Raw genomic sequence first — 25,376 nt, forward strand, 5'->3', positions numbered from 1 at the left:
CTGTCAACACTTAAACCCAACACTGTTCTTACAATTATCAAAATAGATTCATATGTGTCATATAAAACATGATTAAATGTGCCGACATTGACTTTCCCTGCATCATGCAACACTTATATGGCACAGAGTCAAATAGCAGCGTGAACATGAAATCAAAGTAAGGAACATTGTGTAACATCCACACTGAATAATGACATAAATAAAATAATATATTGAAAAATAAACATTTCAATATAATACCTGTATCAAAGTGTTGTTGAACCCTTAGTTTGTTTGTATTTGTACCCATGGGGTATGATTACATAGAGCTGTACAAATCTCCTCATTTGGAAGTTACCCTTACAATTCAATTACTATAAGACACTTAACTCCTCTCCTGTTTGTCTGGTGTTGTTCCAAAGCAACTTGAGCTTAAAAATATTGATTTCTTCCTGTTTTGTAGCATTACAGAAAAGAGTCATTGAACCATTAAAGTGCAGTTAGTTGCGTTGTGCCGCTTTCAGTGTAGTTTGACCTGATGAACCCTCTGTGGTGCAGCTGTGAGTCTGTGTTCCTGTGCTGTAGCTGCCGCGTAAACACTCTGCTGAGTGCTAGGATGATGAAGTCTTAAAGGCATTTGGTTGACTGACAGGAGCTCGGTGTGCTGAACGTGCACGTCACTATGTCTCCTCTCTGAAGATGCGCTGGACATGGCGGTGGAGACGCGTTGACCGTCTTCTGTTTGGACTCGACCGCCGTTTCCTCCTCGAACCCGAGCGCCGCGTTCGGCTCCACGCTGAACGGGTGGAAGTTGACCCTGGAGGTGTCATAGTCCCACGCTTGTGTCGTCGTGAAGTCCGTGAATGATTGATCTTTGTTGGACAGCAGCTGGTGCTCGGCTTCGTTCTTGTAGTTGGCGGTGCGTAATGACGCGTAGCTGGTGTCGTTGCTGTGTTCCAAAGACCGAGGCGAGTGTTGACCTCCGACCCAGCCTGTGTGCTCCCCGCGGCCCTCCTTCACCTGAGACACCATCATCTTCAGCCTCTGACAGCCCTTCAGCAGCAGGTTCTTCCGGCACAAGATGTACACCCAAGGGTCCAAAATGGGGTTGAAAGAGGCAAAGCGGATCGCCAACAGGTCGCTGTGGTAATCAGGCTTCCCTCCAGCAGAGATATAAGCGGGGTCATACAGCTGGTTGATGAAGATCCGCACCTGCAAGATGGGAAAAGAAGGGAGAAGGTCAGAGATGGAAAAGGAGACGACAAGAGAAGAGAAGAGAAGAGAAGAGAAGAGAAGAGAAGAGAAGAGAAGAGAAGAGAAGAGAAGAGAGGAACAGACTCTTCCCTTACCACTAATGGAATGGAGCAGACGAGGACGACGATCGTCATGAAGACCAGAAGCCAGAACATCTGCATCTCCGCCGCAGAGTTGACAGAGGGCAGCCGGGGGAAGCGGCGCCGTGAGCCCCCCTGCTCACACACCTCCGCCCTGATGACCCTGGTCCTCTGGTTCATCCCCACCAGAGACGTGCACACCGCCAGATTACACAGCAGGGTCACGGCGATCAGCACCAGCATCACCCCGGCGTACAGGAAGGAGTAGGAGGCGCCGAGTGCATCCGTCGCCCTCCAGTCCAGGAAGCACCAAGTCCCGGGGAAGTGTCTCACATGCTGCCCGAAGCCAAAACTAGGCAAGATGCACAACACGATGTTAGCCAGGTAGGTGACGAGCAGAGCAAAGCGCGCCATGGTCCGGTCTATGTACTGGGAGTAGAAGTACGCGTGGTTGATGGCGAGGTAACGCTCAACAGCCATCGCGCACAGGATAGACATACCAGCGGACCCGAAGAAGAGCATGGAGAAGGAGAAGAAATGGCAGAGCAAGACCCCGCCGGGCCATCGGCTGGCCACGTATGTCGCGATCACCACTGGGCTGGTGAAGCAGGTCCCCAACAGATCCGTGATCGCCATCCCGCACACCAGCGTGTAGAACGTGGTCTCCTTCTGTTCCTTCTTGGAGATACAAAGCACGACTATGGCGATCAGGTTCCCCAGGACTCCCACGGCGAACATGGTGGCCGAAGTGACCAGAGACTTGGACTCCAGACGCAGCGGCGGGAACGCGCTGAGGTTTTGGCCGAGGGAGAGGAGAGGCAGCGGCTCGGAGACGTTCGCGTCCAATTCGCCAAACACGAGTGTGTCGTTGGTCATTATGGAGAGAAAGTGCAACTATGGAGCGACATAAACGAGACGTGACACCCAAAACACACTGAGAGGAAAAAGTTGTGTGTGTTTGTGTGCTGTTGGAGTTCCTTGTGGCACCGGTGTGTGTGTGTATGTGTGTGTGATGCGCCCGTATGAAGGCGTGCCTGCCTATGTTTACACTCCGGTGTGCTGCGGGTATTTAAGCGCTGTGCTGATGTCAGTGGAGTGACGTCCAGCCCGAAGACTCACTGACCCGATATACAATCACTAATCCACACTTTATTGCCCGAAATATGTTTACACTTAAGACAAAGTATCATTCGCGTTTACCACCGAAACCCGGAAATCTGGTTTGATGAAACTAATTGATGGAAAATGAGAGAATAAGAGGAGTTACGTTAGTATTTAATTACTATTTACCTTAAAGGCTCCATGTGGGTTTAACATGTTAAACTTTTTGTCACATTTTGCTTGATATTGATATTTAAAACTCAATCTAAATGTAAAGTGTTTATAGGAAAAAATCCCATATTCAATCCTTATTAAAGAAGGATTCGTATGAGTTCTAAGCCAGAATGACAAACTGGTTTAAACTGGGTCTGAAGCTCATTAAACTAGGCAACTTAACGAAATCAAACTTTATATTTTTATAGCTTTATAGTCTGGTTCAGGCTCCACACCTCAGCACCCAGGTCAGCGACACAGACTAGTTCAATCAATCAGCACCTTGGACAGAGGAAGTGAACGATTAGCCGCTCACAGATCAACTAACAGTCACTCATATGCAGGATTATGAACACTATAGAACATAAGAAGTGATCAGGAGTGAATGCAACTATCTGCTGATGAAGATGAGATCAAATGTGTATCACCTAAGATGGATTATTGAGTTATTTCCTCAGTTTTCTTCCAGTTATTGTGTCTGGAATATGTCTATATATGAATAGCAAGGGGTACAGTGAGCAAAGAAGGCAGCAAAGTGTGTGTGCCGCAGCAGAGTGAGAGTGTCTGTACATTCAAGGCTGCAGATCTCAATAGGACCCGGGGGATGAATGGTCACAGATTGATGCTGTTAGCGAGACTGTGGGTCTGTTTGACATTGAACGGTCACAAAATGATGTTTTTATTGACGTATGTAGACTTGGATCACACACAAAACACAACTTCACATCAAAACAAGCTTCTGCAGACAACAGGTGTGATGCAGTCAGTCAGTCAGTCAGCTATGAAGCTTCACTGACATGTTTCCTTTGGGCTCTGATGGAGTTGCCGGTTCTTTGTCTGTCTGTCTGTTTCTCAGCTGTGAGTCACCAAGGACGAGCTGAGCTTTGTTTGTGGGTGTTGTGCTTATTTGATGTCAAACTATTGGCACTTCAGTCTTTTGCAGGAAGAATGGATGGACTTTAGAATGTCAGGTTAATGTGTTAACTACTCATGGTATAGAATTGACACGATCGAGAGTGTACAGATATTTGTGCTTTATGTTGTGATGCCTGAAATCTGCAAAATTACAAATGTCACTCTTTCTAATTTAGTTTTGGAGCTCAAAGTAAAGCTGAAATTGATCCATTTAAGTCTTAATGTCATAAATGGACAATGTCTGAAATGAATTGTGCCATAAGGTAACACATACACGCACACACACGCACACACACGCACACACACGCACACACACGCACACATACGCACACACACGCACACATACGCACACACACGCACACACACGCACACACACGCACACACACGCACACACACACACACGCACACACACGCACACATACGCACACACGCACACACACGCACACATACGCCACCTATGAGCTCAGCAGCTATATAATCTAATCGAGGGGAAATGAAAGAATTCATCATACACAATAGAGGACAGGTCCATGTAATGGCAGGCTGTGCTGGAGCTTCTTCATCTCTGTCTGTGTAAGTGGATTCTCCTCCTCCTCCTCCTCATCTCCTGCGCTGATGCCTCCTGGGTGCTGTGTGTGTGTGTGTGTGTGTGTGTGGTGCCTGCCTCTCCATGCTGTAATAACCCAAAGCTTTCAGACGTCAATGGAACGGAGATATCCCCCCCCCACCCCCCCCCCCCCAACACACACACGCAAACACACACCACCCCAGGGATCCACCCACACATTGAGCAGATGACACAAAAAGATTTTAATAAGAATGTCTGTGTGTGTGTTTCTATATACAGCACTTCACACACACACACAAACACACACAGTATATCTCATTCTGTGTGTGTGTGTGTGTGTGTGTGTGTGTGTGTGTGTGTGTGTGTGTGTGTCATCACATATGATCCACGAGGGATGCCCCATTGAAATTACAGCTCTTTCAGCAGCTCCCATGGTGGGTGGGTTGGCTGCGTGTGTTTGTGCGTGTGGGGGTTCTCCTGTCTGGGAGGCTGCTGACACGATGATTCACACACATTCATTAGTGCGACTGCACAGCGAGCCGGGCTGATGTATGGACACCACAGGATCTTTACTGGTGTTAATGGTTTGAGTGGGCTTCTTCATTCTCATCTGGCCTTGAGGAGCCGACGTCTGCCGGCTTATTGCAGCTGCTAACGTCCTCATTGATTTCTCTGACTGCAATCGATACAAGTTAGGTATTGATCAGTGTGCGGTGCATATGAGAGAGAGAGAGAGAGAGAGAGAGAGAGAGAGAGAGGGAGAGAGGGAGGGAGGAAGAAGAAGAAGCCACAGATTGTAGACATGCTGGACTGACTGACCTCCTATAGTTTCATCCGGAGCAACAGAAGCAGAAACTCACTGCAGTAAAAATATTCTTAGTTGTCCAAACTTTACTCTTGTCTTACTTTTACTCTACACTTCCTATACTTTCAGCCTTTTTAGATCCCCCCACCCTCTTTATTTCTTCATTCTCCCATTTCTTTTCTACTATTTAGTTTTTCATTTCTTTCTATCTGTATTGTCACAAGCTGGACAAAAGTTCTATGTTGTGTTTTTTTTTAGATTCTTTTCAACTTCTCATTTTGATATAATTGGCTGCTAGCTGGAAGTGGAGTGAGAGAGAGGGAGAGAGAGAGAGAGGGGGTCGTTTATGTGTTTATTAGTCACGTCTTGCTCTCGCTGGGTTCATAGTGACGCCTGTTTGCCGTCAGGGTGGAATCAGAAGCGTTAACGTCTCTGTGTCGGTGACGTCAGCACGGCTGTGGCAATATCATGGCGATGCTTCACTGTGCGTGAGTGTGTGTGTATGTGTGTGTCGTCACACAGCTCTCTTCGTCCGTTGTGGCGTCTTTGCCATCGGCTTCTTTCAACCTCATCCTATTCCTCTCCTTCTCCCCGCAGACCTCGGCTCATATTGTGGTTTCTGCTGCAGCCTGCCAAGCTCATTACAGAGCTGAGCTGCGGCTCATTCGTTCTCTCTTTCTCCTCTCTCTCTCTCTCTCTCTCCCTCTCTTTCTGTCTCTCTTCCTCTCTTTCCTTCGGTTCTCTCCTCTCTGTCTCACTCTCTTGCCATCTTCCCACTCTGGAGCCATTTTACTAGTTAATTTTTAATTCCTCATGCTTGTGTACTTTGCTTCATTTCCCCCTTTTTCTGTCTGCTTGCATTCTCAACACTTCCCTGACTGGTGAGTTTTGTGTTGTTTCTTTAGTTGTTGTGTGTCCTTCATCTGGCAGCAGCAGTGTGGGAGGATGCCTGTTGATTTAAAAAGATAAATAATCCACCATCAATTTCTATATGCGGTCTATTGTACATTACAATTTACAAGAGAGACAAGTGGAATCAGAGCGATCACATGTGTTCCTCCCACACACGTGCTGCAAAACTTGTTTTACAAGAATCAAACATGTAGCCTCAAACTGGTGATACATGGTGATGCGCTTCTGTCAGCTCACAGCCCACACAGGCCCTGAAACTCACATCGCCACCGCTCAGCCATCACCTTCATCTCTGTCTGTGTGTGTACATGTAATCCGGGTTGTGTGTGTGTGTGTGTGTGTGTGTGTGTGTGTGTGTGGGTACATCCCACACCATCGCAGATCAGTCTCCGCTTACCTGAGCCTGAAGTGAAGAAAAGTGAATTCATCAAACGCCTCTTCTCTATTCGAGGCCGAACACGTGGAAGAGGAATCGCTATGCTATCTGTGTGTGTGTGTGTGTGTGTGTGTGTGTGTGTGTGTGTGTGTAGAGAGGGGGTTGATTGGCATTGAAGGCTGAGAGGAGTTTTACATTTAGGAGATAAGAGTGTCAGTGGGTGTGGCATTTCCCCTTGTTTTCATTACCAGTGAGGCATGTTAGCACAAACTTCCACTTTTAACACAAAACTTCAGTGTACACAATCTCACCAGTGACTTAGAGTGTTAAAAGTACGAATAACAACTTATTCAAACAGGACATGTGCTTTTTAAACGTGTACTATATTAGCGAGTATTACTTTTTAGGCGTTACCAAGGTAAGAAGCCTGTAGTGAGGTCACAGAGGTCAAAGGTTGCAAAGTGAACTGTAGTCGGGGGCTGAAAACGTCTCCTTTGAGCTGTGTGTGTGTGTGAGTGGTAATTGAGCGCAGAATCATGAGGCTCACAAGCCACACAATACCATCTTGATATTGATATAGATTGTAAAAGGGCAAAGTTTAAAAGAGGTGACAGAAATTTAATTTATTGGAAATTGGAAAAGCTTTAATGATCCACAAAGCGCAGCAAGAAAAACTAAAAGCAATGATTCCCAGAAAGCTGTGCTGTGTACCAGAAACACACACAACCTTTATTGTGATTTCTGTGTGTAATTTGTGCGTGTGTGATGGGATTTGTTCTCTTTACTGTGTGTGTTTGGTGTCAGATTGGACCAAACTGTTTGCTTAAAGATCAAGCCCAGGGTGTTACTGAGCTCTTAAGCATGAAGGAATACATCTCTGCCCTCTCTTAACCTCCAACTGAGGCCCAGAGGCAGGAGACGAGGATGCAGAGGAGCTTTTCTGGTAAATGCAGAAATGTTCTCAGTAATAAAGACATGTTCTGTTCTATCCTGGTCCATAACAGAGACATACAGTAAAGTTGATGAACACTTATTCTTGGGTCACTCTTCCCTTCATTTTGGGAGATTTTTGCCCTGTAGCACCTAGTGTGTTACGTGATGTTGGGCTGGTGTCCCAATCCAGGTGACGGTGTGAGACTTCAGTCACAGCTTCATTTCCTCTTCCATTGACAAAGCCACCTGAAGACAAGTTGGCATGATCACCTGTCTCACTAATGCTCCTGTAACTGCATACAGGGTCATTATAGCTGGCAGACTGCTGTCACTACCAAACAATGAATGAAACAAGACAGGCGTGTGTGCGTGTGGAAAGACGGGCATGGGCGTGTGTGTGTGTGTGTGTGCGTGGTAATGGGGCTTCCAAATGTATTTCCTGAAGCATGTTTCTTGTGTACGTAATATCAATATTCAAATAATAGATTATAGAGTCAGTGTTAGTGAGAGAGAGAGAGAGAGAGAGAGAGAGAGAGAGAGAGAGAGAGAGAGAGAGAGAGAGAGAGAGACCTTAAGAAAGCTCTCAGACGGTGATCACAGTCACAGGAGGATCACAGTGAGTTCTCCATGAAAAGGTCAGACATGTTTTGAAGATTTAGACATTAGTAGTTGATGAACATGACTAATGTGAGTCTGCCTTAGAGAAAGACCAAGAGAAATGTTCAATCAACACAGGTATATGTGCACACGCAAACACACACACACACACACACACACACACACACACACACACACACACGCGCACACATTTCTGTCTTCCAGCTTCTCCCACATGGCAAAGCTGGAATAGATGAGGCCAGTTCCATCTCTTCCTGCTACAACCTTACCTGGAGTCTTCTCACCTCACTTCCTTGGCTCTTCTGCTTCATTGTGCCAGCTCATGAATAATTCCTGTTATTCTCTTGTACAAGACAGCGTCTCTAACTGTTCCAGACAGCTGCCTATCAATTCCATCCTCAGCATGGACTTAGAGGAGCTCCCTAATTTCAGAATCTGTCAAGTTTCCAGCAAATGTGGGAAACTGCTGAACGTACTTCAGTTATCAAATCGCCTGCGAGGCAAAGCAGCTGTCGCAGATTCAAACGCATCATCGGTTGAGTCGTGTGATTCGCTCGCTCCACATGAAAGTGTCTTGGAATGATAAACAGTCTTGAGGTGGGAAATTAGAGACAGATTTCCCAGAATATGGATCCCTGCTCCCGTTCACACATGCAGGAGGCGTCCCTGGACATTACAGGGAAAGACCGCATGTGTGAATGAGGCTTAACACTGTGGGCTTCAGGCTTTCTTAGAGGCTACCTTAAAGAGACAGTATCTGAAATCGTCATGTTTTCACTCAGTGTGCACAGTGGTGTTGCAGCAAAGGAAAGTAGAAGTAAATGAATGTATGTTTTAGACACCGTAAAGTGGCAAATGGTTTTCAAATAGACCCTGAAATGAAGATAAGAACAAAGACATACATGCATAATATAATACATGCATTTTTTTTTGTCTCTCTGTCTCTCCTGAACATCTGTATATACCTTGTGCCAAAAGAATGACATCATCCTTTTACCGTGTTCCTCCGCTCTGTATGTGTGGAACCATATTGAACATTATATCATGTGAGCTCTTACCCATGCAAATGCACCAATCAGTTATGTTCACCGCTGGACTGAGCTGTGCCAAGTCTCTGAATAAAACATGCAGTGCGTCGCATGTGGGTGCAGTTTGAGGCCCTTTGGCTTCACTCGTCTGGGGTCTGTGGGTGCAAACACATTACGGGGCTCGCATGTACTCTGAACTGAAGATACAGCTCAGACTAAGTGCCATGAATGTGTGTGAGCAGGAATACACTGCAAAGACCCCTTTAAAGATCCATAAATAAATCTATTTTTTCTAATTGGAAAGTCCGTTTCTAAGACCTCATTTGTTGTCTGCAGGGTTTGTCAGGATTGTCTTGATTTTTTCACTGCAGTGTGTCGTTCTGAGGAGTAAATGATTTATACTGCAGCTTTTCAGGACGGAAATTAGAGACAAATTCAATCAAAAGGGCAATTACAGAAATACCGCACGGTTTGTTCAATGGCTTATAATCATCAAGAGCCTTTGCGGGAGAATATTCCTCTTTTTCCCACAAAATTATTTTCCCATACATTTAATAAATAACACAGTAAAACCAAGCAAACACAGTATCACAAGAGGAACCTGAACAGTGTGTGTGTGTGTGTGTGTTGTGCTCTAATACCACATTCAAACATGTTTTTTTAAAAGAGATTCTGATCACGATGTTGAATGTGTTTACAATTTCATGACAAAATGATAACATGACAACATGAGCACATGAGCACATTTACAAGCCTTATCTGCTGTGATTGTGGGGTTTTAGTGTGTATTTGTCACTCTAAGTCTCCTTAATTCCACAACATCCACCTGCATTATTAGCAATCATCCCATTCTTTTGTTCTGCAGTAGATTTCCCTAACAGTATTAAGGACTCCCCTCTGTCTTTCTGCCTGTAATATACTTTTTCATATTGATTGCATTAGGGCGTCTGTCAATTCACACGATCCAAATGACATTATGTCAAACACGGAGCCTGTGAGCAGAGCGAATATCACACAATCACATTAACCACAGAATGAAGTCAAAATGAGTCTCACCAGTTAATGAAGCTGAGTTTTCAGATCTGCCACGAGGGGGACGACGATTAGATGTCACGTCTCTATAGTAACACAAATGAAAACAGCCAGATGTTTGCTTCTCTGATCTCTATATTGTGCCACTGAGTTCATCAGACACATTTAATGAACAACAGATTAGGGACATTATGTAATAAACCAGCAAGTTTGTAGAATGAAACAACATTTTTGTCTGAATCAACAACAGTGACAGTGTTGCTATTTGTAAAAGTGAATAATTAATAATGTAAAATCAAAGTGTTTCCCTCTGTGTATACTTGAACGTGGTCAGCAATGTTATCAATGGAATAAGGATAGTCGAAGAATAAGAGCCTAAACTAACAAGTTGTCATCCAAACATTAGGATTTCTTTACATTTCAGGCTGTAACTGCTGATTGAACACTTCCTCCTTTCTGCACGCCCCTTGGCACGACAGGAATTACTGCCACCGATCAGGTTTAGGGTGAATTAGATCTTCAATGCAGGTGAGGAAACAGACTCCGGTCTCATCCACGGCGCAGAGCTCTGAAAGAGTCACAGAGTGATTTCATGGAGGTGCTAAACATGTTGACTAATTGGAAAGTGCTGAACCACAAACAAAGGCAATTAAAAGCTGTTTGCAATAGCTGTTAATCGGAGCGAGCGAGCGATTGAGAGAGAGAGAGAGAGAGAGAGAGAGAGAGAGAGAGAGAGAGAGAGAGAGAGAGAGAGAGAGAGGGAGAGAGAGAGAGAGAGAGAGAGAGAGAGAGAAAAGCTGCCACAGGTTCAGAAATTAATTGGGTCAAAAGGAGGAATCTGTCATTGCTGGAGCCACCAAACTCATTTAACTCCACTAATGGAGAGAAAGTCTCAGTTATCAGACACGACTGTTGCTCAAGACAAACTTCACAGAGTGTATAGAGCTTTAAAAGGCTTCCCAGTCATTCCAGCTGTCTGTCTTAAACAGCTACACTACATAATGTGTTTATTTTGAGGATTTCTGAGACACGTTAAACAAAGCTAATGGTACGACACGATAATATACCAATGGAATTCCCTTTTCCTGGTCAATATTTACAACTTTTCAAAGTGATTCTAACTACAGACCATTCAACATCACCTACGATCACTCTAAAACCTCACACACATACTGAAAACATCTTTGATCACAATGACAGCACACAACTGAATCTCCCCTTTATAATGAATGAAAGAAAAGGAGGTAAAACTCTCCAATGTCAGGGTCACTTGTGGCTGTTTAATAACCTGACCACTTCATTATTGCAGCCTGACAGCTCCTGCCGTGACCTCTGACCTCCGCACAGATTGAACTGTGTCAGTGCCGTCTGTCATCTGTGGTTCATTACCAGGAAGGAGGAAACCAAGACGTGCAGACATCATCACACTTCTTCACTTCTTTATTTAGTTGGTCTACACGCACAATTACTGACAATAAAGAGGTACATTATCACAGAACTGAGCTGTTGTTTATTATCTAAAATTATAAACTGTGACCTGTTTCCATAAACGTTATATTCAAGGCTGCTTAGAGAGGTTGAGTGTAGCTCCTCTATTATTAGTATTTTACTGATGAAAGATGAAAAAGTGAATCTGTCATTAGGATGATGTCATTATCAGTTCATGATTGGGATTTGTTCGTTCTATTTCTTCTTGATTTTGTTGTCAGGCCCATTATCACAGCAGATTCACCATTGAAGTGGTAAAAGGTTGATTTGCTCTGAACAGCTGATAATGAATGATAGTTAAGACAAAATGATACAAAAACATTGTCAAAACACAATCTACCACATATAAACATTTACATTGAGCTTTGTTTTAATTCCTATGTTTCTGAAGGGAGTTCACACTGAGAGTCGATTAACTTACATAGGGTTCTACAAGAAAATAAGTCCATTTGATACAGAATCAGTGTATTAATTACCCGCTGTAGTGCTGCCGACACCCTCAGGTTATTGATTTAATGAGGTTCATTAGGTGAGCACCAGTTCAGCCTGACAGCACCCAGTGGACGGTGAAGCTGCCTACAGAAACTATAGATTATTTGAGTCAAATAAGAGACTTTTGCTCAAGTTTTGTTTGACCTTAGACCTTGTTTTGTTCTCATGGCGATGGAGGTGTTCTGACGTATAAACAGTCTTTCAGTTCAGAGTAAATAACTGAATACTTAGTGAAACTAGATTTGCAAACAATTAAACACCTGATAGCGATGGCTGCATTCCATTTAGGTGTGCCAGTGCCAGGACTCTGGTATTGGCATGCTGTCTCACTTAATGGAATGAAGCCTTCAGCAGTGTGATTGGTTACTTCTCTGTGGTTCCTGACATTATATCGTATCTGCTGTGGGGGAATTCTGCATTTTGCTTCATAGTTCATAGTTCCGGTCCATTGCCATGTATCCTCTGCTGTCCACTCATTGTCCTCTATACCTTCTCCTGGTTCTTCAGCTCAGTGTTAATGAGCCTCTGTGTGTGTCTGTCAGGGGGAGCTGTGAGCCTGCGGGGGGGAAAAGCTGCCCGGCTGTGTGACAGAGGGACTGCAGAGCATGAAAATATGATTCTCAGGAGGAATTTACATTTAACAATCAGCTCCACAGCTCAGGGTCATAATTCAATAGTAGACAGGTATGTGGACAAATGTTCTACAACTGTGGCAGAAAGTAAAGAGGGAACATAACTCTTGTCAGCCTTGTATGTTGGCCGTGAAAGTTACTGCATGAAAGAATATGAATATGTTTTGTTTGCTGGTTCACCCATTGATTGTTGACTCCAGTTTTCTCTCAATATGGCAGAGTTTGGCTTCAAACTTGTTCACTTGCCAGCTTTGTATTCTGTTGCTGATCTCTGGTTGTTTGGTTTATCTGTTCAGAGCAGGTGGGAGAGCTGGAGCGTAGAAATCTGACAGACAGAGAGACAGAATTCATAAAGTGAGCAAGGTTACGGTGCTGTACATCAAATGTGTGTTTGCTCTCAGTGAGAGAAGTCTTTAATAGATTCAGAGACACAAAAGCCTTTCCAAAATCTTTCCTCTTGACTCTTCCACTAATGCTTCTTCTTTAAATTGATAATCAAGAACAAAATGGTTTGGAGTGAGTTCTGGGAATGGAGCACTGAAACATCCTCTGGGTCCTGACTAAGCTCTGGATGAGGAGAACTGTAAGAGTTCACCCAGATGTTATTCTATATCCACACAGCCGGGGTGATTTTTGCCACCTACTGGCTTCCTCGGCTGCATTGTAACAAATCTTCAGTATCTGAGCTGCCAGTAATCCTTCAACCGTCTACACAATGTCTGGCTTCATGGAGGTTTAGGAGCCCAGGGAATACAGGTGCTTACCTAAGCTGTGTCTGTCAGAGAGCGACTCTGGTAGGATTTCATATAGACCTTCATATCTGCAACTGTGTGCTATTTGATGCTGCAGCACAGAGACACTGATCTCATCTACAGCTCGCGGTCAAAGAGAATGACAACAATTACACCTCAACACAATGAATAGGAAACAGATGCTGATTGGTCTGTGTGGTGGAGTTTATAAGTGAAACCTTTTCTTTCACTTTTCTGATAATAATAATTTTCTAAATGGTGAAGAACTGTGTGAGTCTGGTTTGGTTTCAATATAATCCCACTTTCAGTCTTAATATCTCTACAGTTTGTACCTTGAAGCCCTTTGGTCCCTTTGGAAATATGTGTCTCTCCTCTCACAGGCTCTGTGTTGGAGGACGTGGAGTATAAGTCTGTATGATGTCTCCGGTGGGCTCGGTGTCACACAGGTCCCTTATAGCAGGATGACTCATATAACATATGAGTCTAGTTTTGCAATAATGAGCCTCAGAGATGAAGACAGTCTTCATAGGTCCTTTGTCTTCATACAGACAAAGCTGTAAAATCGTAAAATCTCACATGCGTATGAAATATAGAAGTCAGTGGCTTAATAAATCACAGTAAGTCTGGATTTGGATTTCATTTCAGAATAATATAGGAACAATAATATAGGAGCTACGTCATGCAATTCTACTTTGATTGGATGATCAATCCTGAACTTTTATAATGCAAAGGTCTTCCTTGCACATGCTCACTAACAACATATGTTTTAATTATACCGTTGTGTCATTTGGGGGTAATTTATCAACCTTTTTTCCAGCTGGTTGGATCTCTGTTCTATGCTCTCTGCCTGGGAAAGAGAATGTTGTGAATTTGTGTGAGGAGTCAGGTTGAGCCGCCTGCATCCAGAAACCTCTTATTCAAAACAAACAGAGCAGATGGAGGGTTGGGGCTTTAGGTCAATTTGTATTTGAGGAGCTGCTTAAGCTTGAACTCGGCTTGAAACTGTTGCAGAATGAGCCTCTGCAGTAATGGAGGAAGCGATGTAAGAGTGCAGAGAGACTCAATTTGTCTTAAAGGAAGCAGCAATTACTTACAAACCCAGCTTGCCTTTAAATTGTTTCAGAATATGAAGGGTTTCATTAGATGAGCTCGCTCTTGCTTACACTGCGTCGTTCCTGATCCGCAGCATGAATAATTCACCGTGGATCAACTTTAAACAAGCTGCATGCAACAAAGACCCAAAACCAGAAGCACAGCAGAGCGCCTGCCAGGTTAATGGATGCTCCTCCATACAGTCAGTACCTTATTAGATCATTTCCGAAAAAAAGCGGAAATGATATTAAAATGAGATCAACATGCTCTGTCTGTCTCTCTCTGTCTCTGTCTCTCTGTCTCTCTGTCTCTGTCTCTGTCTCTGTCTCTGTCTCTGTCTCTGTCTCTGTCTCTCTGTCTCTGTCTCTCTCTCTCCCTCTCTCTCTCGCTCTCGCTCTCTCTCTCTCTCTCTCTCTCTCTCTCTCTCTCTCTTTTTCTCTTTCACTCGCTCACTACATGTCCCCATACAGTAAAGTTGGAGACCTTTATTAGTTCCTTGTAACATAAAAGGTCACATGATTACCCATCTGCGCGCACACACACACACTCGCACACACACACACACACACACGCAGACACAATGAGAGGTTAAAGGAGCTCTCCCTCCCTCCTTCTACTGTAATTGTGAGAGAGAGAGAGAGACAGAGAGACAGAGACAGAGACAGAGAGACAGAGAGACAGAGAGACAGAGCGACAGAGACAGAGAGACAGAGAGACAGAGAGACAGAGAGACAGAGAGACAGAGACAGAGACAGAGAGACAGAGAGACAGAGAGACAGAGACAGAGAGACAGAGAGACAGAGAGACAGATACAGAGAGAGACAGACAGAGCATGTTGATCTCATTTTAATATCATTTCCGCTTTTTTGCATTCAGAGTCGTGTGTTTACGTCAGATTAATTTAAGGCAAAAAGCTTCTGTTCTGCTTTCATATTATGTGAAAAACACATCTCATGAGCAAAACATCAACAAACACAGTAATAAATTAATGACAGCCCCACATTTGTCTTATGAGTCACTACTATTTCCATTAGAATTTGACTTTGGGACATAATCCAGTCCCTGTTGGTGATACATTACGTCTGTTTGTGATTTTAGACACTAATGTTTCCTTTTATTCCACCTGGTGTGCTGAGGTGAAAACAGCAGATAAAAGGGATCCATCTCTCACTCAACTTTAATTAAAATTCATCCCTAATGCATCATACTTTTGAGGGAAAATTGACCTTATGAACAAAAAACTACTTCAACTTCTGAGGCTTTTATTTGCTGCCTGATGCACATTAGATGCATCATCCTTAATTTTCCGCTTCTATCCTCTTGAATTTCTGTTTACCTGAAACAGGGTATTAAAAGTTGTTGTGGTTTGGGGTCATGTGATGTCATCGTGCTCATATTAAGCACATGGGCACGAGTATCCAGTCACATCAGAGGCCCGTGTTTACATATAAATGTACCTGCTGGACTGATCGTAAACCTGGAAACCCTCATGTCAGAATCCGCCACCTGCAGGTAAATAAAGCTGAAATTTTAAAACCACAGAACTGATAGAGAGGACGACCTGATGTGTTTTCATAACACTTAAATGTTCTCTCTTGATGGATAACTTTCTTGATGGAAAGTTTAGTGCTGAGAGCTGTGGGCAAACATTCAAAATGGACATTTTCTGTCCGAGCCTAAAGGTTTGGTGGAAAAACACTGATGTCTGATTAACATTTACCCACAGTCAGGCCATTAAAGCACATTTCCATGGAGAAAACACCTTCCGATAATAGAGCTCCGGCTGCTTCAGACCATTTCAAGCACTCAGACCACAAACATGCATTAACCCTGTCACAGTTTAACAGTAAAGCACTCTGGCTGCACCTGATTAAGGCTGCACTGGCCTCATGGCATCCACTGGTTTGAGTTGAAACTAGTGTATGCTATTTTATATTGTACGGGACAAAGATATTATACGTCTTGTTTGACAATATCTTGTCTTCCAAATCGTTCCAAATTGTCAGTATAAATCAGTAGGATCATTTGGTTTAGATATTAAAGGGGGCATATTGTGTTTTTACTCTATATTCCATCATGTTATAGTGTAAGAGAGTGTGAGGGAAAACCGACCCGCACTCACACTACAGTTTTTAGTGTATGTTTTTAAATATGCTAAATGATAAGATTCCAAATATTGTGTAGTGTCACTTTAAGAACGTCTCGCTCTACTTTTCCCTCTCTACTCTGTGCCGCAGCTTCCACTAACCTGTGTGACAGAAGAGACTAATGAGACTCAAACTGTCTGAGTTGTGGAATATTAATGGAAGCTAGACTCATCAGCACTGCTATTATTATGCCTATTATATGTTTTAACAAAGCCAGTTTCAGTCTTTCGCCTACATTCACAATCCAGACTGCAGAGAAGAAGCAGATTTTCTTGTTATTTTTCTGAAGGCTGTTTTGTCTTCAGATGTTTGCCATCATGGAGGCCCTGAGGCTTCATAGAGGAGAACTTTGCCTGGCTGACTAAATGTCTCCTTTTATAAATCTTTATTGGAAAGATGCTGATTTGATTTAATCCTACCCACTTACTCCCACGATTATATTACAAAGTCATTGTGTCTCATTTAATAACTGTCTTGTTTTACTAATGTATTTTATTGCTTTTCTAAATTTTGTTCTTATACGGTCAAATACTTTTTAGGATTCTGTATATATAACAGTTTCAGTTCCACTATCATTATTACATCACTTGACTCAATCAATCATCAATCATTCCATCTTAAGCATCTATTACTTTACTTTTTCTCCTTCTCACCTTTTTGGTTTCTTTACATCTAACATGTAGACACTGACTGATGGTTTGTGGGAAGTGGAATCATCACACATACCCTCACACACATAGTCACACTCTCATCCTGATATTTAATCGAGTAGGCACTATAATATCGACTTTAAAATTCATGGCTTGGGGTCGACCATGCCGACCTTTCACTCCTGCCTGGAAGTGCTGCCTGCTTATCGAGATCCAGGAAGACAGAGATGGCAGGCGTGTGTGTGTATGTGTGTGTGTGTGTGTGTGTGTGTGTACGTGTATGATAGGTGTTAAATAAATGATGGGAACACTGTGAGTCATCAGAGTGCACACATGAAACAGTGTAATAAAGGAGAGCCCACCAGCTGACACTCGATTGTTTGTTTATGGTTCATTTATCATCGCCGCTCATTTATATTCATGATGACAATGAATTGGGGCTGGCTGAGATCGCGTGATGTTCACCTGTACAGTCTAAATTAAGCTTGTAAATATTCATAATGAACCTAAAATAAATGTTGACATAAGCTTTATCAGAGAGTCTGGTAAGCCATGAAAGGATGCCAAATGTGGAACTATAATTAATTCATGCAACAGAGGAAAATAAAGCATTAGTAGTATTAGTAGTAATTGCTTAACAATTCTGAGTGGTTTTTAAACACTCTCCTGTTTCTTGTTACCATGGTGTCCTGACATTTCATAAAGGCAGTATTGAAAGCTGATGTCCACATAATGCGACACCTCGTTAGATGTGTTACCATGGTGCTGTTGCCCAAACACTATGCTAAAGGAATAGAGAGCTGATTCTAATGAAACTAAAGAAACCCCTGCAGAGCATCCAAACAGAAATGACCCCTGGATGAACTCGCCTGTAGATTGGAACAAACTGTTTTCTTGCTGGTGTGGACCTGGAGTGGAAGCTTACATCAGGAATACCTGTCTAGGATTTGCGATGCTGGAGTCATGGAGTGGTAGGTGCCACTGTCTGTCCTTGAGATATGCCTGGTTGCCCAGCATTTATGTGGTTTTAATCATGCAGCATATCCATATAATGAGATGCGTATCTAGCAGTAAACATTTCTTCCTCTGTCTCTGATGTTAGTAGTGACTCTGGACACCCTGGAGAGCATCAGCCAAACAGGTTCAGGAGAGGTCAACCTAGACAACTCATCAGTTTTGTGTTTCTGCTGTAAAGGCTTTTGTGTCATTCAGCCATACATCTATGTTGAATGTAACTCACAGCTGGTGTCATATTTCAGATTGATATCATGGCTCCTGTGTCTGAAATCTAATATTTTGCTCTTGTCTCCTCAGAGCTCCGGAGGTCATCTTGGGCCTTCAATGAACCCATTTACACATGGTGAGACAGTGCAAGACCACATTGTTTTAGTCCTTAATAATACTGTGCCACAAAACAGTCCAAACATGTCCAAACCCAACCTGAGACCTTGTGCTGAGCTGTCTCTGTATTTGCTCTCTCCAGATGAAGTCCAATATAATATAATATAATACAATATAATATAATATAATATAATATAATATAATATAATATGATATAATATAATATAATATAATATAATATAATAAAATATAATATAATATAATTGTGTGTGTGTGTGTGTGTGTGTGTGTGCGTGCGTGCGTGCGTGCGTGCGTGCGTGCGTGTGTCTTTTTCACAAGGCCATGTGCTAAGAAAGTGCAACGTTAAGGATTGGTCGGTGTAGCCCCACTGGCACGCCCCCTCCTCTGTCATTGGGTGTAATGTTAAATCCCCTTCCGCTGATTGGCCAGAGGTGCTGCTCAGCTATTGGCTGATCTCACACACTGAGAATTTGAAATTGGCGTTTGGCGTCTCAGTGAGCCGGAGCAGCCGCTGAGCACAACAAGGAAGAAGCAAACACGTCATTTATTTCATTATTAAAGGTAAGAAGAGATTGAGAACTGCATTTAACTTTATCTTTGGGTTGCACTAAATGTTACGATGTCATACAAGATGGAGGTTCTGTTTGATCAAGATATCAGAGCTTTTGTTTGCGTCGACTGAGTGAATTAAACGCAGCTGCGGTGAGCGTAGATCCATTCCTGCTGATGAAACACGCTGTTATCCGCTTTTAATCACAACCGTGAATGATTTGGTCTTTATGTTTGGTCGAAATGTGGCCATTGAAGCTTCCCCGTTAACCTGGAAGACAAACAGCCTTCGTGGTCGTTTACAAAACAGACTTTTGCTGCAGGAATGACATTTAGTTTACGTGCTTCGTAAAAGAAACTGCAAAACACATTAAATTACAACAATAGAAAATGGTCACAAACGCATCAAAGGAGAAAACTAAATAATTGCAAAGAAACAAAAATCAAAATGTCTGAAAAATCCACCCTGTCTGTTTATATAGAACCTTTCAAATGATCGTTTCCTAATATTTACAATCCAATCCATGTACACTTACTCCAGTACATAAATTGTATATAGTAAATACATATGCTGTAGAGTTTTAACTATCTGCTGGTACCTATTACTACAGTAAGATGATGTACTGTTTACATATGCTTGTATGTTTTCTATATGTATTAACTGTATCTTCCCTGTCTATTGTCTGTTTACTTGTGGTGCTCCATAGCATTGCAGTAACGCTCTAATGTTACCTGGGGAAGACGGTGCCCAGCTACAGTGCGGCGTTGTATTGGAACATTTAAACGTATCTGGTCAGGCGACCCGGAGGCAGGCCTTCCGCAAAGCTTCTGTCGTTCTAGGCCGCAATGAGTTCCAGGAGATTATCCTGCGGGTGCATGATGGGAAAGTTCCACAAAGCTACAACTTGAAAGAGTTCAAGCTTTTCACAAAGTTCGCCAGAGAGGGGAAATGCACCATCAAATTGCTCCCGGAAAACATCCAGGTGCTCATTTCCAACTGTCCCCCGGACCAGCTGAGCCTCTTCCTGAAAACCCTGAGCATCAAGCACCAAGCCTGGCAGAGCAGCAAGCAAATAAATGGCCGAGAGAAGCTCAAGGCCTGTCTGCCCCGCAGCTTTGAGGCCATCAGCCCGCTGCAGCAGAAAGACATCCAGAAGGTCAATGAGCTGAGGAGTAAAGTAGCTCCCAAGGGACTGACAGATCGGAGCAACAAGATGACTGCAGCAGGGACAGGCCAACAGGTCAAAAGGTCAAGGAGTGACTGTAACTTCAGCCCAGTAAGTTCAGAACACACACGACAGCAATAACAAATCTGCGTCTTTATTATTGAAATAATCACTGTAGTATTCAAATCCTATTTACTAGTAGTAATACCATCAGATTAAAATAGTATTCTTGGTTTTGGCAAAAGCAGACTGATACAAAATGTCTCAGATAAGATGTGAGATTTGACTGTTGTATTGTTTCAGGTTAAAACCAACCCCTGTAAGAAGCCCGTCCTGTGTCTGCCAACAGCTCGCAAGCTGAACAAAGAGCAGGCTGCTGTCCTCAGCGCTGTGCTGAGCGGCAGGAACGTCTTCTTTACAGGGAGTGCAGGTATGACGCACGACAACAAGAGACATAATCATCAATCATCATTTTTGCACAATGCTGTTGTTTCTGTGGGATTCTCTGCCCTGAGCTCTGAATGTGACATTTTGTTTAGGCACGGGAAAGTCCTTCTTACTCAAGAGAATCATGGGATCTCTTCCTCCAAAGAGCACCTTCGCCACAGCCAGCACAGGAGTGGCTGCGTGCCACATCGGAGGGACGACGCTACACAGCTTTGCTGGTCAGTCAGTCAGTCAGTGTGTGTGTGTAGAGCAAGATGGCACACCAAAATGTATACAGCATGACATCGGTGGCAAGTATTTGATAAAAATAGGCACACAAATGTTTATTCAAAGGTTTAAAAACGGCATCAACAGGCAGAATGTTATCAATTTGCTGCTTTTATTTAAGAAAAATTACAAACATTCTCTTATTGTGACCCGTTTCCTGGTTACAATTCTTATGAAGTTTAATAATTTAAGCTAAATCTTGAAAATTTAATCTCTTATGATATTGAATTAATTGCGCAATAAATCTGAATATACATACAGACTTTGGATATGATTACTTGTGTATATCTGTGTCTCCAACCTCCTCATCCTCATCCCTACCGTCTCCAGGCATCGGCTCAGGCGCCGCTCCTCTGGAGCAGTGCATCGAGCTGGCTCAGAGGCCCGGCGTCCTGCAGCACTGGACCACCTGTCGCCACCTCATCATCGACGAGATCTCCATGGTGGAGGCTCAGTTCTTTGACAAGCTGGAGTCTGTAGCCAGGTGAGGTTTGGACAATGTGGTATCGACCAAAAAAAATCAATTGACTTAAGCGTTTTCTCTAGTATTGCTTCAAAGTTGAGATGTTGCATTCTTCATCTTCACTGACGGCTCTGAATCTGTGACCTCTGGCCCTGTGTCGCTGTAGGTCAGTGAGGAGATCCACCGGGCCGTTTGGAGGCATCCAGCTGATCGTATGTGGCGATTTCCTCCAGCTGCCTCCTGTGTCCAAGGGAAAGGAAAAGTCCAGCTTCTGCTTCCAGGTCGGCAAAACCACAACCTGGATTTTCCATGTGTTTGTGTCAGTGGAGTCATTCTGTGGGGGATTTAGTTTAATGCCTCATATGAATACACGCTTCTCCCACCAGGTTCTCTTCTCAATTCCCCCAAAAATAATCAACCGTTTCCCCCCTTTTGAACCTTCAGTCCAGGTGTTGGCGTAAGGTCATCCAGGTCAACATGGAGTTAACAGAAGTTCGTAGACAGACGGACCAAACCTTCATCTCTCTCCTGCAGGCAGTGAGGGTGGGCAGGTAATGAGCACGGTCCAAGACCTGAGCCATGGGGCCAAAACTATGTGGACACCTGAACGTCTCAGCCATGTCACTGTGTAATGATTTAGTCTGAAGTTAACTACATCTCTTGTCCAATTTTCACCATTCAGGGTGACGGAGGAAGTGACGTCTAAGCTGACGGGGAGTGCCTATCATAAGATCGAGAGAGAGGGGATTCTGGCAACCAGGCTGTGCACACACAAGGACGACGTGGAGCTCACAAATGAGAACAAACTCCAGCAGCTGCCAGGTTTCACTCCCTCTGTTTTTACCATAATTGCTTTTACAGCTCTTCCACTAAGTGTAACATCAGCCTGTGATCTGTGTGGAAAATAGGATAGACCGTTGCATGCATGATGAGTCATTCTTGGTTTTCGTCACACAGTCTGCTTCTTCTGTAACGTGGGTATGACAAGTCCACACTTAAATACAAGACAAGATCAAGAACACAGTATTTTGGTCCACATATGAATCGCTGTCCTCTTATTGGGGGCGGGGCACTCTAAAATGTAAAACGCTTTCCTCGCTCTGTCTCCAAGGGTCGGTGCGTGACTTTGAGGCAGTGGACAGTGATCCCGCCCTGGTCAAGACCATAGATGCTCACAGTCCCGTCGGCAGACTGATCCAACTCAAAGTGGGAGCTCAGGTAGGCTGCTCGCTGTACTGAATGGACTCCTCCAGGCCTATCCAAGCGTTTGTATACACTTGCATTTGTGACACAATACTGGACTTTTGGACTGCAAAGAACTAGAATTATGGTGATGATTGTTTCCATAAGGTAATGCTGACGAAGAACCTGGACGTCCAGCGAGGTCTGGTGAATGGAGCCCGAGGGGTTGTGGTGGCATTTGAATCCGGAAAACATGGTCAGTTTGATTGATTTAATGTTCAGTGTTCCGTCATCTGCATACTTTTTGTCACGGACTCATTCCCCCTTTCTTCAGGACTACCACGTGTGCGATTCCTGTGCGGGGCCACGGAGGTGCTGAAGCCTGAGCGCTGGGTGTTCAAGTCTGGAGGGGGGCTCCACCTGAGCCGACAGCAGCTGCCACTCAAACTGGCCTGGGCCATCTCCATCCACAAGAGCCAGGTGAGCTCCAGTCAGAGGCCCTGGTCAATCATCACCACATTTAATGCTTTAGATCTCTACATACCATTCTAGTCCAGAGTCTTACTGGCCGACAGTGATCAGCACTATGCACAGAGCTCTTACTGTGGCCTTGGTGGGCGCCGAGGAACGTTTCTTTGCACTCGGCATCAAAGCACTCAGCATGCACATATGACCACACCAGCTTTTAGCCACCACCACATTATGAAAGTAGGTCTCTTTGAAAGACATTGTTCAATGCTTGAAGCCCGTTTTGATTTAACAGGCCAAAAATTAATTAATGTTCCTGCTTGTTTTATTTACTATCTCCCCCAGACACTTAATTGATTGAAGTGTCTGGTTTGATTCTTAGCCGCCCCCTGCATCTTATCTTGTTTGCATTATGGCTTATCGGCTAAAATTAAGCTCAATGGGGAAATGGAAGATGAGAAGTCATATCAGCAATAACATTACAAAACTTTGCCCGTTTACCTTTTTAATCTGGAGGAAAAGTTTCTATTATTGTCGTGTCGTTTGATGATTTTGGACTTTTGAGCCTGATGTTCTTTATCTAGTATCTAGTTCGGAGACGCGATCGCATTCGAAGGCCGCTTGTTTTCGACGATGTGTCACTTGATTAAGTAAAGGGAAAAACCTTCTCCACCCCCACATCAAAGGTGGTGCTGAATATTCATTCCTGGTTTGGGGCAGTCGCAAGTCATCCTCCTCCCCTGCACTTCCTGTCTGTTTGTTCTGGATGTTCCAAAAGTTTAGCAGTAGGCTGAGAGAAACTCATCCAGCCCCCAAACTGTTTTATTTCCCATAACATTTCTAAGCTTTACATGTGGGCCGCTGAGCAAGGGAGATCCGAATCCTGAGCCTTTCTTATGTAGATTCATTTAGTTTTGTATGCTTGGATAGATATCGAATTAAAATGCGATGGTGAAGCCGCTGGGTATTGACAACAACATGCACTGTATGTAAACAGGAACAGACTGGGTGCATTGGGGAGCAGTTTGGGGTGCAGTATTTGTTTTCGTTAAGGGTGCTGCCTCCCCCGTCAGACGCTGTGAATATTAACCTGAGGCTCCTGCTGCTCAAAGTGCTGAAAGTGTGTGTGTGTTCGCCATCACTCAGTGGTTTGACACAGAAATGGGTTCCTCTGGGTAATTGGGTTCAGTGGTCATGACCGAAATGTCACCAATGTTTGATCTAAAGCAACAGTGGGATAAATAGAGAGGGAAGGAAAGCAAACACACACACACACACACACACACACACACACACACACACACACACACACACACACACACACACACACACACACACAGTATATCAGAAAATGGATTTTAATGAGGGAAAATGGATAATACTGTTTTTGTATTGCGAACACATCTGTCCATAACTCCTGTCAAATCTGATGTAGCAAGGAAAAATTATCTTCTTCTTCCTCGTCTGCTGTAAATGATGACTCATCAAACGTGTGGCCTGAACTACAACATGGCCACTTGTCGTTGTGATGACCGGTCCGGTGTGTTTTGTCGCTTCTTCCAGGGAATGACGCTGGACTGTGTGGAGATCTCCCTGGCGCGCGTGTTTGAGTGCGGTCAGGCTTACGTGGCCTTGTCTCGGGCACGGAGCCTGGAGGGCCTGAGGGTCATGGACTTTGACCCCTGTGTGGTTCGGGCGGACGCAGACGTTCTTGTTTTCTACAAGAGGCTGAGGAAGGAGAGGCTGCTCATGCAGGTGAGTGCAGAGCTCCATAAACCTGCCATGGTCCTGCTGCCACCACCTACTGTATATTTAAAATATTTATAGATTTAAATGGATCTCTTGGCTCTATAGTCATAACGCTTTTATGATTATGTTCACCTGCCAAATAGTGCTCTGCATGACAATAAATCTGATTGCATTTGATAATCATAAATTGTGGTGGATTGCCTTTAAGTGTACTGATGTGCTGAATTCCCACTTTACTCTTGAATCCCTGCAATCCTCCAAACAAACCAACAAACCATATGACACAAAGCATTTTGCTGCACATCATTAAAAGTAAGCGGCTGCATTTGAAAAGATAAATAAACATCCCCTTTGTCTCTGCAGGCGTCCATGGACGAGTTTGTTGGCAAAAGTAACAAAGAGAACAGTTGGTGAGGCGCATCATGTGTTGTTTTAATGTTCTGCACCGTGTGCAGTGTTTATATGTTTGTTATCCTCATTGGGATGTTTTGATTTTATTGTGGCAGGCTTTTGTAAATTCAATACAATAAGGCTGCATGACTCCTGAGTGCTTATGGTCACACTGCCCCCAGCTGGCCATTCAAGACTCTTTTTATTGTGCTGTGATTTTAATTTATGGAGTGCATGTATTGACTCAAATAAAGTTTTAAGTTGAA

At 43.7% G+C, this 25,376-nt stretch overlaps 2 protein-coding genes across 2 annotated transcripts; one reads left to right on the forward strand and one right to left on the reverse strand.

Moving 5' to 3' along the window:
• Positions 1 to 606: 606 nt before the first annotated feature.
• ptger4c (prostaglandin E receptor 4 (subtype EP4) c) lies at positions 607 to 2,189 on the reverse strand. Its single transcript, XM_076144740.1, has 2 exons — positions 1,329 to 2,189; positions 607 to 1,191 (listed from the first exon to the last, which is right to left on the reverse strand). Exons 1-2 carry the CDS (start codon positions 2,187 to 2,189, stop codon positions 607 to 609), a joined length of 1,446 nt encoding a protein of 481 aa, XP_076000855.1.
• A 16,727-nt stretch (positions 2,190 to 18,916) lies between these two features.
• pif1 (PIF1 5'-to-3' DNA helicase homolog (S. cerevisiae)) lies at positions 18,917 to 25,336 on the forward strand. The gene is made up of 13 exons (XM_076144948.1): positions 18,917 to 18,990; positions 19,686 to 20,255; positions 20,448 to 20,574; positions 20,684 to 20,809; positions 21,189 to 21,342; positions 21,488 to 21,602; positions 21,766 to 21,872; positions 22,004 to 22,143; positions 22,433 to 22,539; positions 22,672 to 22,759; positions 22,838 to 22,983; positions 24,535 to 24,726; positions 25,084 to 25,336. Exons 2-13 carry the CDS (start codon positions 19,704 to 19,706, stop codon positions 25,132 to 25,134), a joined length of 1,905 nt encoding a protein of 634 aa, XP_076001063.1. The 5' UTR covers positions 18,917 to 18,990; positions 19,686 to 19,703; the 3' UTR covers positions 25,135 to 25,336.
• Positions 25,337 to 25,376: the final 40 nt, after the last annotated feature.

Source organism: Genypterus blacodes, unplaced genomic scaffold, assembly GCF_046128005.1.
Source record: "Genypterus blacodes isolate CSIRO-AG114 ecotype Tasmania unplaced genomic scaffold, CSIRO-AGI_Gbla_v1 ptg000029l_1, whole genome shotgun sequence".
NCBI classification, from domain to species: domain Eukaryota; kingdom Metazoa; phylum Chordata; class Actinopteri; order Ophidiiformes; family Ophidiidae; genus Genypterus; species Genypterus blacodes.